The sequence below is a fragment of the Sinocyclocheilus anshuiensis genome, unplaced genomic scaffold (assembly GCF_001515605.1).
Source record: "Sinocyclocheilus anshuiensis isolate Anshui unplaced genomic scaffold, SAMN03320099.WGS_v1.1 scaffold379, whole genome shotgun sequence".
Lineage (NCBI taxonomy): Eukaryota > Metazoa > Chordata > Actinopteri > Cypriniformes > Cyprinidae > Sinocyclocheilus > Sinocyclocheilus anshuiensis.
In genome coordinates, this window is record NW_015552574.1 from 455,968 (window position 1) to 469,801 (window position 13,834).

Here is a 13,834-nt window from a genome sequence, read left to right on the forward strand (position 1 = left end):
AAATATTGAGAAAATCGCCTTTAAAGTTGTCCAAATGAAGTTTTCTGGAACATGATCTTTACTTAATATCCTAATGATTTTTGGCATTAAAGAAAAATCAATAATTTTGACCCATACAATGTATTGTTGCTACAAATATACCCAAGCGACTTAAGACTGCTTTTGTGCTCCAGGGTCACATATGTACTTTTAATTAAAACCGTAAGTGAACTACTAAAAAGCTAAAATTGGCTAAATCTTAATTCTTCTGTCGTCCTAGATTCCTTAAAAGTCAGACTTAAAACAAATGCATGAATTCATATTGTTTTATCAAACTGAGTTACTTTAGTAAAGTAGTTATTACTCATAAATAGTTCAATAGATATTTCAAAGAATTATGTAAAATAAAAAAAACAGACCGTTTGCGTTTTTTTTTTTTTTTTTTTTTATAAAAAAAAAAAAAAAAAAAAAAAAAAAAAACAATATATATATATATATATATATATATATATGTATATATATATATATATATATATATGCACAGTAGAGGCTTTTTGTTCTAATGGATGGTTTAAACTAGCTTAATTTCTTTGAAAATTCAAGATGCAATCTATAGTCACGTAACTTAAAGGGATGGTTCGCCCAAAAATGAAAATTATTTCATTAATTACTCTACCCTCATGTTGATGTTTTTGATGAAATCCAAGGCTGATTATACACTGCTTTTTTTTTTTTTTTTTTTTTTGCAAATGTGTCATAAAATGACAGTAAGCTAGTAGGTTTCAGCACATACAATAGACATTTAAATGTTTTAAATCATGACTCCTCACCTCAAGGTTATTTGTCAGCTACACTTTTATGTGGTTGATGATATAAGGTAGATTGACAGAAAAGCTTTTCAAAGCTAATGCCAGAAGTCTCTCTCTCTGTTTCAGTAGATATCAGGATGTCTAAAGCCGTCGAGGACGACAAGATGGGGACTGAGCTTCCAGTGGACAGTACAGGTAAAAATCAATATTACGATTGATTATTGAAGGTCTATGTGAGCCTGAATGCTTTAAGATGTAGTAGAAATGTGTTATGTTGTCTATAAAATCAATCTATAAAATCATTATAATTATTGTTATCAGCATGTGAAATCATGAAGATGTAGAGGTTTGTGTGAAGGTGTGATGATATTGTTGGAGAGAATCACTGCATGTATAAGCGTGTTTTATCATGTACACTACTATGATTCATGATTATTAGATGTGTTTGTGTGTGTGTGTAAGTGTGATGAGATTTTCTTTTGGCATAATTCTCACATTTTCCACTTGGTCTGAATCACACACAGAACACTTTAGTCAGCCGTGGCTCCAATCTGACACACACACACACACACACACACACACACAGCAGCATACAGTAACCCAGGTTAAACGCTCCATGGTATTCCAATAATGCAATGCCTCTGGCTAACTAGACCACGCTTTTGTTGATGTGAGGGCCGGAGCCTGAGGCACTATTCTGACCTGATGTGTCCTTCATGTGTGTGTGTTTGTGTTTCTACAGACTCTGAGAGGAACAGTCCAGAGGCCAGCGATCAGGTGTGTGAACATCTTTTAGTGCATGTTTTTATTAGTGGTTCGATGTCAATGAATGTGTTTTAATACAAAAATGAAAGAGGTTCTCCAAAGAAACTTAACCATCTAGATCAGGGTTGTCAAAGATTTGATTTTGAGGAAAAACAAAATACATATATTTAGCTTATGTGGCAAAAGATGCTGAAAACCATTTATGTATGTTCATAGAATCAGTATCGTTAACCAACAGATCAAACCTCTCTTTTAATAACACGCAGCATTCGTCATTTGCAAATGTCGTCCCAGGTGAATGCAGGGACAGTCCCGTGGCTAACATGTTCATTTTCCCTCTTTGAAGTTTGAAGTTTGTTGCTTACTGCATTAACAGTATGGACAGATGCAATGAAAAGTGTGATGGTTAGAAAGTGAATAAATATTGAACAGTGTATTAATACTGATACACTCTTAAAAATAATGTTTTTTTTGGCGTCGATGGTTCCATGAAGAACCTTTAACATCCATACAATCTTTCCATTGCAAAAAAAGTTATTTATAGTGGAAAAAGTTTCTTTAGATCAAGAAAATTACAGTTCTTTTAAGAACTGATCACTGAAAGGTCCTTTGAGGAACCAAAAATGCTTCTTCTATGGAATCACTGCAAAAACACACTTTTGGAACCTTATAGAATGATTAACATCCATGGAATCTTTCCATTCCACAAAAGGTTCTTTATAGTGGAAAAGGTTCTTTTGTCACACTAAGAAAAAACAAAGAGGTTATTTTAAGAACTGTTCACTGAAATTCTTTTATGGCACTGTTGCAAAAACCTTTTGTAACCTTTATTGTTAAGAGTGTATTTGACTGAGAATCAGACCTCTAATTCAACACAGTTACTTTTTAAGCCTAAAATTGCGATATGTTCTGTTTTAGATTATTTATTCAAGCTAAAGTTATTCAGTTGAGGCCAGTGAGATTAATCCATTTTGCCCCTAATCAATTTTTCTCGTCTCATTCAGACCCAGCCGATGAAAACAAGTCCTTTCTGCCTGTCTCCCGCACCCAGCAACACAAAGGTGTGTGTGTGTGTGTGTGTGTGTGTGTGTGTGTGTGTGTGTTAATGGTAAAATACATAAAATAAAAATGATTTACTTTTTGCTAACATGGATGCCCTCAGGTAATTCTCCGTTAACATTGTAATATGCAAATGAGATTTCTTTAGTCATTTTGAGCTGCATTCCTAACAAGATGCCAGACAAGATACAGGAGAGGGAGAGAGAGTGAGTTGAAGCATGAAATGTTTATAAGGAGATGGATCAATCAGAAGTGAGGTAAAAAGAGTTGTAAACAGTTGTAGTTAGCAGAGAGATTCTGGCTGGATATTTACATGACTAAACGATTTGAACTGCTTCTCTTCTCTTGAAGCGGTGAGTAATCAAATGAATAACTGGAAGTGTGCATGTTTACATATGGAAATGGACTTTGTGTGTGGTTTTTGTCTTTGTCAAGAAAAGACATGAAGTGGTTGTTGGCGTAATCGGTCGTTGACATTTAGTAACGGCAATTTGCATATCAGTTACAAACCAGCTGTACCAGTAACAAATGATTCACTGTTCATTTGATACTGATAAGGGAATAAAAATTAATAATGCTATTTTTAGTCTTAGTATTTAGTGCATTTTTAATGGATTTTAATTGAATTTTACGGAAACTGAATATGATAAATAAATAGTACTAAAAATAATTTCTATTTCTATTTGTTTTATATTGCAAGATGCGTTTTTGTGTGTGTTTTATATTGTTGATGTTTATGTGATTTTGTGTGTGTGTAAGTGTGTGTGAAGACTCGCGTGTTAGTGGATTATATTATTAGTGTTTATGTGAGTGTTTATTATATACATATACACAGATTGATATTTGAAGAGTTTGGTTCCACAAAGCTATAAATCCATTTGGAAAGTGGCAAGATGAAAACCACTATTTTCTGTTTCAAGCATCTTTAGGTTATAATAACATTAAAAATTCAAAGATTTATTATAAAAACTAGGGGTGTAACAGCTTATGCTCTAAACTACAGTGAGCCCTTTTACATTAGGCCTACTATAAGGTTACAGTTAACAACAGAGCCCCAACTTAAATTTAATTACTATTTATTTTTTAAATATAACAAGCAACACTCAACTTAAAAAAAAAAAGTATGCAAACATGTAAATTGCACATAATGCAGTTTTTAAATTAACTTCTAAATTATACAAATTCTATTTGTTGTTGAAATATTTTAATTTACACATAACTCGTTTCATAGATTTATTTAAACATTAAATAATTAAGACATCGCTAACAGGTAAAGTAAAATATCGCGAAATGCTCTTCTTTAGACTTCATTTATAGCGCACTAACGAGCTGTGGACACTGATGACTTCCTGAGATAAATGAAATGCTACATTACATTTTGTTTATAAGCTGTTTTATTGCCGTCTTTCCATGGTTGAAACGCTGATTGAACGATTATATGAGGCATGAGATGTTCATTCATGTTTATTTCACGTTAAAACTAGTAGTAAAGAGGAAGGAAAAATAGAATGCCGGGTGTATTCAAAGCGCCGCCACTACTGTTTACAATGCATGGAATGGTGCGCTGTGATTGGTTATTACTGTTTACAATGCGTGGAATGGTGCGCTGTGACTGGTTGAGCGGATGTATCTCATTCTGCAGAGAAGGGAGACTGGCGTTTGTCGCGGTTTGGAAAGAAAGGGAGAAAACATGACAGAATAACACGGCTGATATCGCATTTTGCGGAAAATTAAAAACGGACTTTTCAATACCGACCAGATACAATACTGATTTTGGCGGGAACTCAAATTTTTTTTTTTAAATGGCGTTTATCGCATTTTGGAACCAAACTCTTCATTTATTAATGTGTTTGATAGGTGAAAGCCGAGGAGGCCGCTGAGATGACCAGTGGTCACGCTCCTCCACCTCCTCCAGCTCAGCCGGCTCTGCCACACACACAACTCATGCTGGCAGGCAGTCAGCTCGCAGGGGTATGAGCTCGCACACACACATACACAGGTCTGCGTGACGAGACAAACATGTAGGCCAGTGAAGATTTTAAAACAAAATATCAGACTTTTTTGAGGGGAAATAAAACAGCACTAAGCAGAAATTAACATTTTATTTATTCATTTAGTTGAATTTTCATTATCTCATTTTCATTTATCTCACTCGTGGCCAATGGCCTAAATTAAAATTTAAAAAAAGTAAAATAAAAAAAAAATCTCAGCACCGCCAAGATTTTAAGTGCTCATTTTAAAAATTAAATATAATAAATGATACATTTAATGAGTAAAAAAAATGATCCGTTTAAAATGTTCCATCGTGATTGTTAATGTGGCATTTTTACCAAATTAAACATTTCAGTTATATATTTTTATTATACAAATTACACGTTTTATACACGACTTTCCCTTTTTCTAGTGCAACATGCAGCGACAACTGTAAATAAATCATGAATACACTGTAAAAAAAAAAGTTTTAAGTTGTATGATTGGAGAACATTTTATAAGAGAATACTATTTCAGTCTTTCTACTTCAAATTGTTTAGTTCAATGTGTTACTTGCCAATTCTTTGTGAAATTTACTAGCAATTTCTGAGTGAAAACACTGGCTTTGTGGCACTTTAACGAAACCAGTAGTGCAAGTTTAGGGCAAAACAAAACCCTGAAATAAACTTATTTTTGTTTGCTATATTATGTAATAATTAATCTCAGTGAAAACAAATATAGATATTATATGGATAAAAACAGTGTAACATACCTGGCAACACCAAGGTCATGGGTTCGATTCCCAGGGAAAGCAGGAACTGATAAAATGTGTATCTTGAATGCGATGTTAAATATAAACGCATCTGCCAAATGCATAAATGTAATAGATACATGGATCTCTCTCTTGCTCTCTTTTGCTCTCTCTCTTTTGTTCTATGCTTATATTAACTAAATGCAACTACGTGCCTTTCTAACTTAACCGTGCTGCGGATGCCATGTTAGGCCCTGCTTGCTTAAGAGAAAGTGCTCCAGACGCCGCCTTTTCTGCTTGGTGACGCCGTTCTTTTCTCCGCCTTTTCTCTTCATCCCTCACTCCTCTCCTTCCTCTCTCAGCTGGCCGCTCTCCTTCCTGCACATCAGCAGCTGTTGTTGCAGCAGGCTCAAGCGCAGCTGTTAGCCGCAGCCATGCAGCAGTCGAACGCCGCGCATGCCGCCCACGCAGCCGCGGCGGCCAATCAGCAGCAGCAGACGCAGCAGCAGCAGGCCAATCAGGCAGCAGCACAAGCCCAGTCTCAAGCCAAACCTGAACAAGCTCCGCCTCCACTTCTGTCACAGCCTATCCAGCTCACTGCCCAGGTACCTTCAGCGCTGCGGTTGAAGGTTTTCAGGAAAGCGCAGGCCAGATTAGCATTTTCCTGTATTTCAGTTGCAAGAACATTCCCAGTTAAATAAACTTCTTCAACAGCATCTGTGGCATGCAGCCAGTTATGAACAGAATATAAGAAAATGCAGTTTGTCCATTAGTTTGTAAATAAATAAATAAGAAACATGTTTACATTGGAAACCTTGCAATACTGTATTTAAATATTTAATAAATATATAAGTTAATAAAACTACTTAAATTTGGAAAATCCTAATGTAAAAATAAGTGAATTTTGTAATAGTTTTAATATTAAATTATTATTGTGTTATTTAAATGTATTTAATACCTTTAAGTATAATTTTGAATAAATTTTTTTAATTTATATTATAAATAATTTTTATTGAATTATATGTATAATCCTAATACAAAACAAGATTATTTTAATATAGTTTAAATAATTATATTATGTTATTTTATTATGTTACATTATTTATGTAATTATATTATGCTATGAAATGTATTATTAAATAAATAAATGTTTACAATGAAAGCCTTGCATTAGTATTGCATCTAAATATTTATAAATATTAAATAAAAAAAATTATTATAGATATATAAAATAAATCATTTGGAAAAAATCCTAATACAAAAACAAGATAGTTCTATTATAGTTTTAATATCATTATATTATTTTGTTATTTAACTGTATTTAATGTCATTTCTATTATGCATTTTATTTCATTATTTAATTCAGGGTTTTTTTATAATTAAATTATTATACTGATATTTAAATGTATTTAATACAATCTGATTGTAATTTTCAATGAATGTTTTTAACTTATTTTATACATTTTTATTTCATTATATATACAGTATATTCAGTTAAATTCACTTTTAATGCATTTATATTATGCAAATACAATTTGAATATTTAGTCATATGTAGTCAGTCATAAACAGAATGTAAAATGAGACTAGAGTTAAAATATTTAGTAAAAGGATCTAGAACTGAAGTAAAATACAAATTAAGATTTACCTGAGCCAGTTGTTTCTGAAACTTGACTTTGTAGAATAACTGGATCTTTTCTCTTATTCCCCCTGTCTCTTGTTGCTCACATTTCTTTATTTCATTCTCATAAGGCTTTCTGTCGGTCTCTGCAGGACATTCAGCAGTTGCTGCAGTTACAGCAGCTGGTCATGATGCCCGGTCATCCTCTACAGTCTCCAGCTCAGTTCCTGCTTCCTCAAGCCCAGGCTCAGCAGGGTCAGCCAGGTGAGACGCGCCTGTTCACACATTAGTTTGTTATTTGCCTATGGGGTCTCTGTCACACCAGCAACATTTGTGTGCACTGATGTCTTTAGTGAGAAACAGTCATTCATGCTCTTTCAGGTTTGCTTTCGACATCGAATTTGATTCCACTACCGCAGCAGAGCCCAGGGAGTCTCCTGACCTCCCCACCTAGACTGGGCCTTCAAGCACAGGTATGAAGCCGAAACGGGTTCTTTCATTAGCAAGTGGTGTCCAGTTATCATCTCAGTAATAAATATGGTGATTTTTCGTTTTTTATCAGTGTCAATGGCAATTTTCAGATTTTCTATTTTATAAATAGAAGGTCGAGCACATTGCTTTAGGGGATACAGTATGTGACGCAGTGTGCTCTATGTATGGCAAATGTAAAATTGTTGCATTTCATGTATACATTACCATTCTAAAGTTTGGAGTCAGTAAGATTTGTATTGAAAGTATTGGTTTTAAGGTAAATGTCTCTTATGCTTGCTAAGGCTGCATTTGTTTGATCAAAAATACAGTAAAAACAGTAATATTATTACAATTTAAAATAAAAGTTTTCTATTTGAATATATTGTGAAATGTAATTTATTCCTGTGATCAAAGCTGAATTTTCAGTATCATTACTGCAGTCTTCAGTGTCACACGATCCTTCAGAAATCATTCTAATATGCCGATCTGCTGATTTTGCTATTTATTATCAATGTTGAAAACAGTTGTTCTGCATCATATTTTTGAAACCATGATATATTTTTTTGAGAAAGTGAAAAGACAGCATTTATTTGAAATATATATATATATATTTTGAATTTTTTTTAATTTTTTTATTACTGTCACTTTTGATCAATTTAATGCTTCCTTAATAAAACTATTAATTTACAAATTTTTAAATCTCACTGACTCCAAACTTTTGGAACGTTAGTGTATATCGTATACTTCTACAAGTTTGTAGTGCACTCTAAAAATGCTGGGTTAAATATAACCCAACGCTGGGTTAAAAAGGGACAAACCCAGCTATTGGGTTGTTTTGACCCAGCGGTTGGCAAAACAACCCAATAGTTGGGTCAAAACAACCCAATAGCTAGGTTTGTCCCTTTTTAACCCAACGCTGGGTTATATTTAACCCAGCATTTTTTAGAGTGTATACTATAGTATGCCAGAGTCTAGATTTGTTCCCTTTCAGCTCTAAACAGTGGGAAAATCTAGGGGTAGAAATCAATATAATGTGAAACTTGAGGGGAATCTTTTGTAATATGTTTGAAATGGAAGCACTGTCTGTCGTACACTACACCTGTGTTTGAGAAAGTAGTGTGTTTCCCCAATCTGTGCTTTAGCATCATCTTGACAACAGGCTGTGGTCATTGCAGAGGGAGAAGAGCGTGGAGAGCGCCGTGAGCTCCGCCCCCTCCTCAGCCCCGCCCATGAGCTCCGTTCCCACGGTGACCGCTCACCCCGAGGATCCCAGCGATCTGGAGGAGCTCGAACAGTTCGCCAGAACCTTCAAACAGAGGAGAATTAAACTGGGCTTCACACAGGTGTGTGTGTGTGTGTGTGTGTGTGTGTGGTGATCTCTGATATTTTCTGTCACAGTTCAAAACATGTTTTTAAAAAATCTAACTTTATGTATAAACTTTCTTTCAAGACACTTCTTTTTGACGTGCAATTAATAAATACAATGAAATTATTGAAATAAACAATACTTATTTATCATATTTATTTATACGATTATTTATAACATAATTAAGGGAGGCATTTTAATCTTACTAAATAATAAATTTATTTATTTTAATTCATTTAATGCCATTTTAATACAGCTTTAATACATTTAAATTGTTAGTAAATATTTAAAATATGCGTCTGTCATCTTTTTTGTATTTTTTTTTTGTAATGACCAAAAAAATACTTTATTTGAATTGATTTGATAACAATTTAATGCAAGTTTAATGCATTTTTAATAAATATTTAGAATATGAAACAGTATTTTTATTGAAATATATTGATCATATTGATCTTATTGATCATATATAAGGATATGTATATAATTAGGAGAGGCATTAGCTTACATTACATTTTTCATTAGCTTTTTAAAAATTTTAATTACATTTATTTGTTTATTAAATACCAAATTAAAATGTTTAATGCATTAATTTAATGCATTATTTAGGATCAGAATTTCTTTATTGATTTAGTTTTTTTTAAATCACATGGGATACCAGCTGCACTGTTATGTTTCCAAGAAAGCTGGCAAAAAAGGTCTAAACCCACAGCTGGCCCAATGAGAAATTTAGCTGTAATTATGCTCTTCATTGACGATCAAATAAATGAGGAGTTGCTTTGTGAGAAAATAATACGGCTAGCTGATATCTGGCTGAGATTAAAATTCTTTGAGGATTTGCTCTAGATTTTCTCAGAGGATAGTTGGTATCGAAATAACATATGTATGTGAAATGTAAACTGACCTGTCCTCAAGGTAAAGCAGTCCTGTCCGCAGAGGGATAAATGAATAAAACAAGCGAATGGTAACTCTGCTCCATGTCTTCCTGCAGGGGGACGTAGGTATGGCCATGGGTAAACTCTACGGCAATGACTTCAGTCAGACCACCATCTCACGCTTCGAGGCTCTCAACCTCAGCTTCAAGAACATGTGCAAGCTCAAACCCTTGCTGGAGAAATGGCTGAGCGACGCAGGTGTGTGTTTCTCTCCGTTTCCTTTTGCCGTTTCACAATAGCATTCCCTGTGATTCATGTAACAGTATGTGTGTGTGTGTTTGTGTTACAGAAACCATGGCGATAGACAACATGCTGCCGAGCCCCAATTCGCTGTCCTCACCTCTGCTGGGCTTCGAAGGCTTGCCTGGACGCCGCCGAAAGAAACGCACCAGCATCGAGACCAACGTCCGCATAGCCCTGGAGCGCAACTTCATCTCGGTTAGACGCACACATCAAGATTTGCATTTTCTTTCCACAGAAATTGTTTCTCGTTCACATGACTTGGATCATTCTGTACACTAGCACACCTCAGCTTCAGAAACGACCTCTATTTTGCCGTCTCATGATAAAAAATAATATATTGGTTTTTGAAAATGCTGATGCCTTTTTTTGTGTTCTCTCTGGAGAATCAGAAGTCTGCCGCAACCTAATTTATTGCAATATACAGTATAAGAATTGCGTCACCACATTAAACCCCTTATACATCTGGCATGATTGTAGAAGTATTACTTAACCATTTTTACAGTATGCATTAGACATTAAATTATATGCATTTACTTTACTTACTCTCTTTGGAAAAGTATAGTAATTTGATAGTGGTTCACAGCTAAGGAAAAAGAACAAATAAAAAAAGAGCATAATATTTTTATAAAAAAATTACGAAATAATTATAAAATACAATGATATAATATAATAATAAAGATGATAATGTTTATTACATCTTATTATAAACTGCTGGTGATGTTGTTAATTTTAAGGTCTATTTGGATCAAATCAAATAATAATAAAATATAATGATCAAATATAATACCAAAATATAACAATATATAATATAAAATAATAAAATATAATTCCAAAATATAATATATAATACAATGTAATCATAAATTTTATGATATGCTATGAATTAATTTGGATAAAATAAAAAATTAAAATAAAACAACATTCCAAAATATAATAATATATATATAATATTATAATAATTATGCATTTTATTGCAATGCTTGCAATCTTTATTTGGAAGTTGCTTTGAATAAAATAAAATGTTCTTAGTTTGTAAGTTGATTTGGATTGAATAAACAAATAAATAAATATTTATAATATAATAAAATAAAATGTTCTTAGTTTGTAAGTTGATTTGGATTGAATAAACAAATAAATAAATATTTAAAATAAAATAAAATAATGTTTATTGCTTTACACAAGAACACCATTTGCATTAAGAGTTGGTTAATCTAAAAACCAAAAAGGAGAGTAAATCCAAACTACTCCCCTTTCAAGATCATTTCAGTGTCTTCTACCACAATACAGATTCATTAATCCCCCAAGTTGTATGGCTGCACATGCGTCACAAAAGCACTGCATCACACTTCTTCTCTGGTAAGCACCACACATGTGTTGGTAAGACGGATGTGTTTTTCCGAGGAAACCCAAGGATCAAGTCAAGGCAAATAGCCAATACACTTGAGGCGCTGTTTCCGTTTCTGAGTAACTCTACTTGTAAGCATTGTGGTCAGTTCCTAAACGTTCTTAAGGGTTCAACAAATCTGTATTTACATGCATTTTTGAGTACCAGTTGCTCAACTGCTCCTTTGATTTATGTCATGCATTTCATGCATCAACATGTAATAGTTTCGGGCTGAATCCTGGCCTTGGTCCAAGTGTTTTTGTCATATCTCATGTACTCATGCACCTCGTCTCACCCCCAGAACCAGAAGCCTACCTCTGAAGAAATCCTGCTGATGGCCGATCAGCTCAACATGGAGAAAGAGGTCATCCGAGTCTGGTTCTGCAACCGGCGGCAGAAAGAGAAGCGTATAAACCCCAGCAGCGCCACCCCTCCTCTGCCCAATCAGCCTCCGGCGCAGACGCACAAAACGCCCTGCTACAGCCCGCACATGGTACACCCACTCACCGCTTTAGCCCCTGATCTGGCCCCAAGCCGTTTCAGCAGACGGCTGTGTTCAAATGTTGTTTGCATGGTGAGAATGGGCGCAAAATGCCGTACCGAGGAGACATGTCTGGTCATGACGTGTGTAGCAGAAAATGATAATTGGACATTTTGGAAGTAAAGGAAAATATTAAAGACCGTCATGAGGAGATGTACGTTTGTTAATTAGAGTCTTATTGGTTTTTCCTGTAGATGTCCAGTCAGGGACTGACTCTGGCCGCAACCAGTCTCAGCACAACAGGTAAGAAGAGCAGTTCCAATGAATAATGTACACTTCATATTCTTCAGGTTCTAAGTACAGACGCTGAATCCTTCCTCTTGACTCTAGCCGTCAGTCCCACACCTTCTGTGGCCTGCCCTCTCAACCTCAGTGGACATGCAGCAATGAGCTCCGCCCCTTCCTCCGTGACTCCGCCTCCTCTCAGCACAGTCAGCCCCACTCCGCCCAGTCTCAGAAGCCCTGGCCTGAACACAGGGTGAGAAGCTGCTTCCTCTGTATAGGGCAGGAAAATTTTGATGCTGTATTTACAGTAATGATGAAAACTTTTTAAAATTAAAAAAAAAATGTAGGTTGCATTTAAAGAAACAATAATAATCATTAGTAATAGTAAATAATGCATTATTATAAATTACTCTAAGTGTGTTATTATTATTATATTAATATTAATAATGAAGATGATTATTATTATTTAATAAATTATTTATTTTGGTTGTTTTAGTCAACTAAGAAAGAAATATATTGAATGATATATATATAAATGTTAGTTTAGTCATGTTTATTATACTTCGACATTTGAAAAAAGATATTTGCAAATTTGAACAAATTCAGAATCCAATGTTATATATAATGTAAATGATTTTAGACCAAGACGGTTAAATAAATAAATAATAATAATAATAATTTTATTAATTATTTGTTTAGGTTGTTTTAATCAGCTAAGAAAGTAATATATTGAGTAATATATAATGAATATTAATATATTCTTTTTTATTATATTTTGACATCTGAAAAAATATTTGTACAAATTCTGTATCTGATACTGTACATAACGTAAATTATCTTAGATCAGGACTGCTCCAAATGTAATTAATAATAAAAGTAATAAAGACAATAACAACAACAACAATATAACAATTAAAATTATATTATTATTATTAATAATCAATTAACCCGAGCAATATTTGTTTACATCTAACATATTGAGCGATACAATATTATGAATGTTAATTTTTATTATTTATTATACTTTAACGTTTGAAACCACATTTGGAAATGTGCACAAATGTACAAAATCAAGTGTTCCATAATGTAAATTATCTTAGAACAGAATTGTTACAAATATGTTTAATTATAATAATAATATACAGTACCAAAAAAAACTTTTAGTTTGCTTCAATCAATTAACTATATCTGAATCATAAAATATTGTGAATGTTCATTTATTATCATTTATGATACCTCTGATGTGCAAGAATATTTGCATATACACTCTTAAAAATCAAGCGATGCCATAGAAGACCCATTTTTGGTTCCACAAAGAAGCAATCAGTCAAAGGTTCTTTAAAGGGGTCATATGATGCGATTTCAATTTTTCCTTTCTCTTTGAAGTGTTACAAGCTCTTGGTGCATAAAGAAGATCTGTAAAGTTGCAAAGACTAAAGTCTCAAATCCAAAGAGATATTCTTTATAAAAGTTAAGAGTCAGCCACACCTACCTAAAACGGCTCGTTCTAACATGCCCCCAACATATCTACGTCAAGATGTGGGAAGATTTGCATAATGGCGCCCAAATATTCACGCAAAGAAAGAAGGCGTAACTTTTATTCTCGCTGTAGTATTGTTGTTGCCGCCACCGCCGCCATGTCATGAAAACGCTGTGTGTTTCGTTGTGAAAGCGAAACTACTTTGTTTGGTCTTCCAAAAGAGGACGATATCCGCTTC

General features: G+C 33.8%; 1 protein-coding gene across 1 annotated transcript in view; it reads left to right on the forward strand.

Moving 5' to 3' along the window:
• LOC107665127 (POU domain, class 2, transcription factor 2) overlaps positions 1 to 13,834 on the forward strand; it is a 74,493-nt gene that overhangs the window by 57,736 nt on the left and 2,923 nt on the right. Inside the window, 13 exon segments of the mRNA XM_074186922.1 lie at positions 915 to 983; positions 1,531 to 1,565; positions 2,558 to 2,614; positions 4,470 to 4,583; positions 5,697 to 5,939; positions 7,107 to 7,218; positions 7,336 to 7,427; positions 8,568 to 8,768; positions 9,780 to 9,921; positions 10,013 to 10,161; positions 11,652 to 11,843; positions 12,086 to 12,134; positions 12,222 to 12,369. Of these exon segments, the coding sequence (XP_074043023.1) occupies positions 915 to 983; positions 1,531 to 1,565; positions 2,558 to 2,614; positions 4,470 to 4,583; positions 5,697 to 5,939; positions 7,107 to 7,218; positions 7,336 to 7,427; positions 8,568 to 8,768; positions 9,780 to 9,921; positions 10,013 to 10,161; positions 11,652 to 11,843; positions 12,086 to 12,134; positions 12,222 to 12,369 (1,603 nt within the window).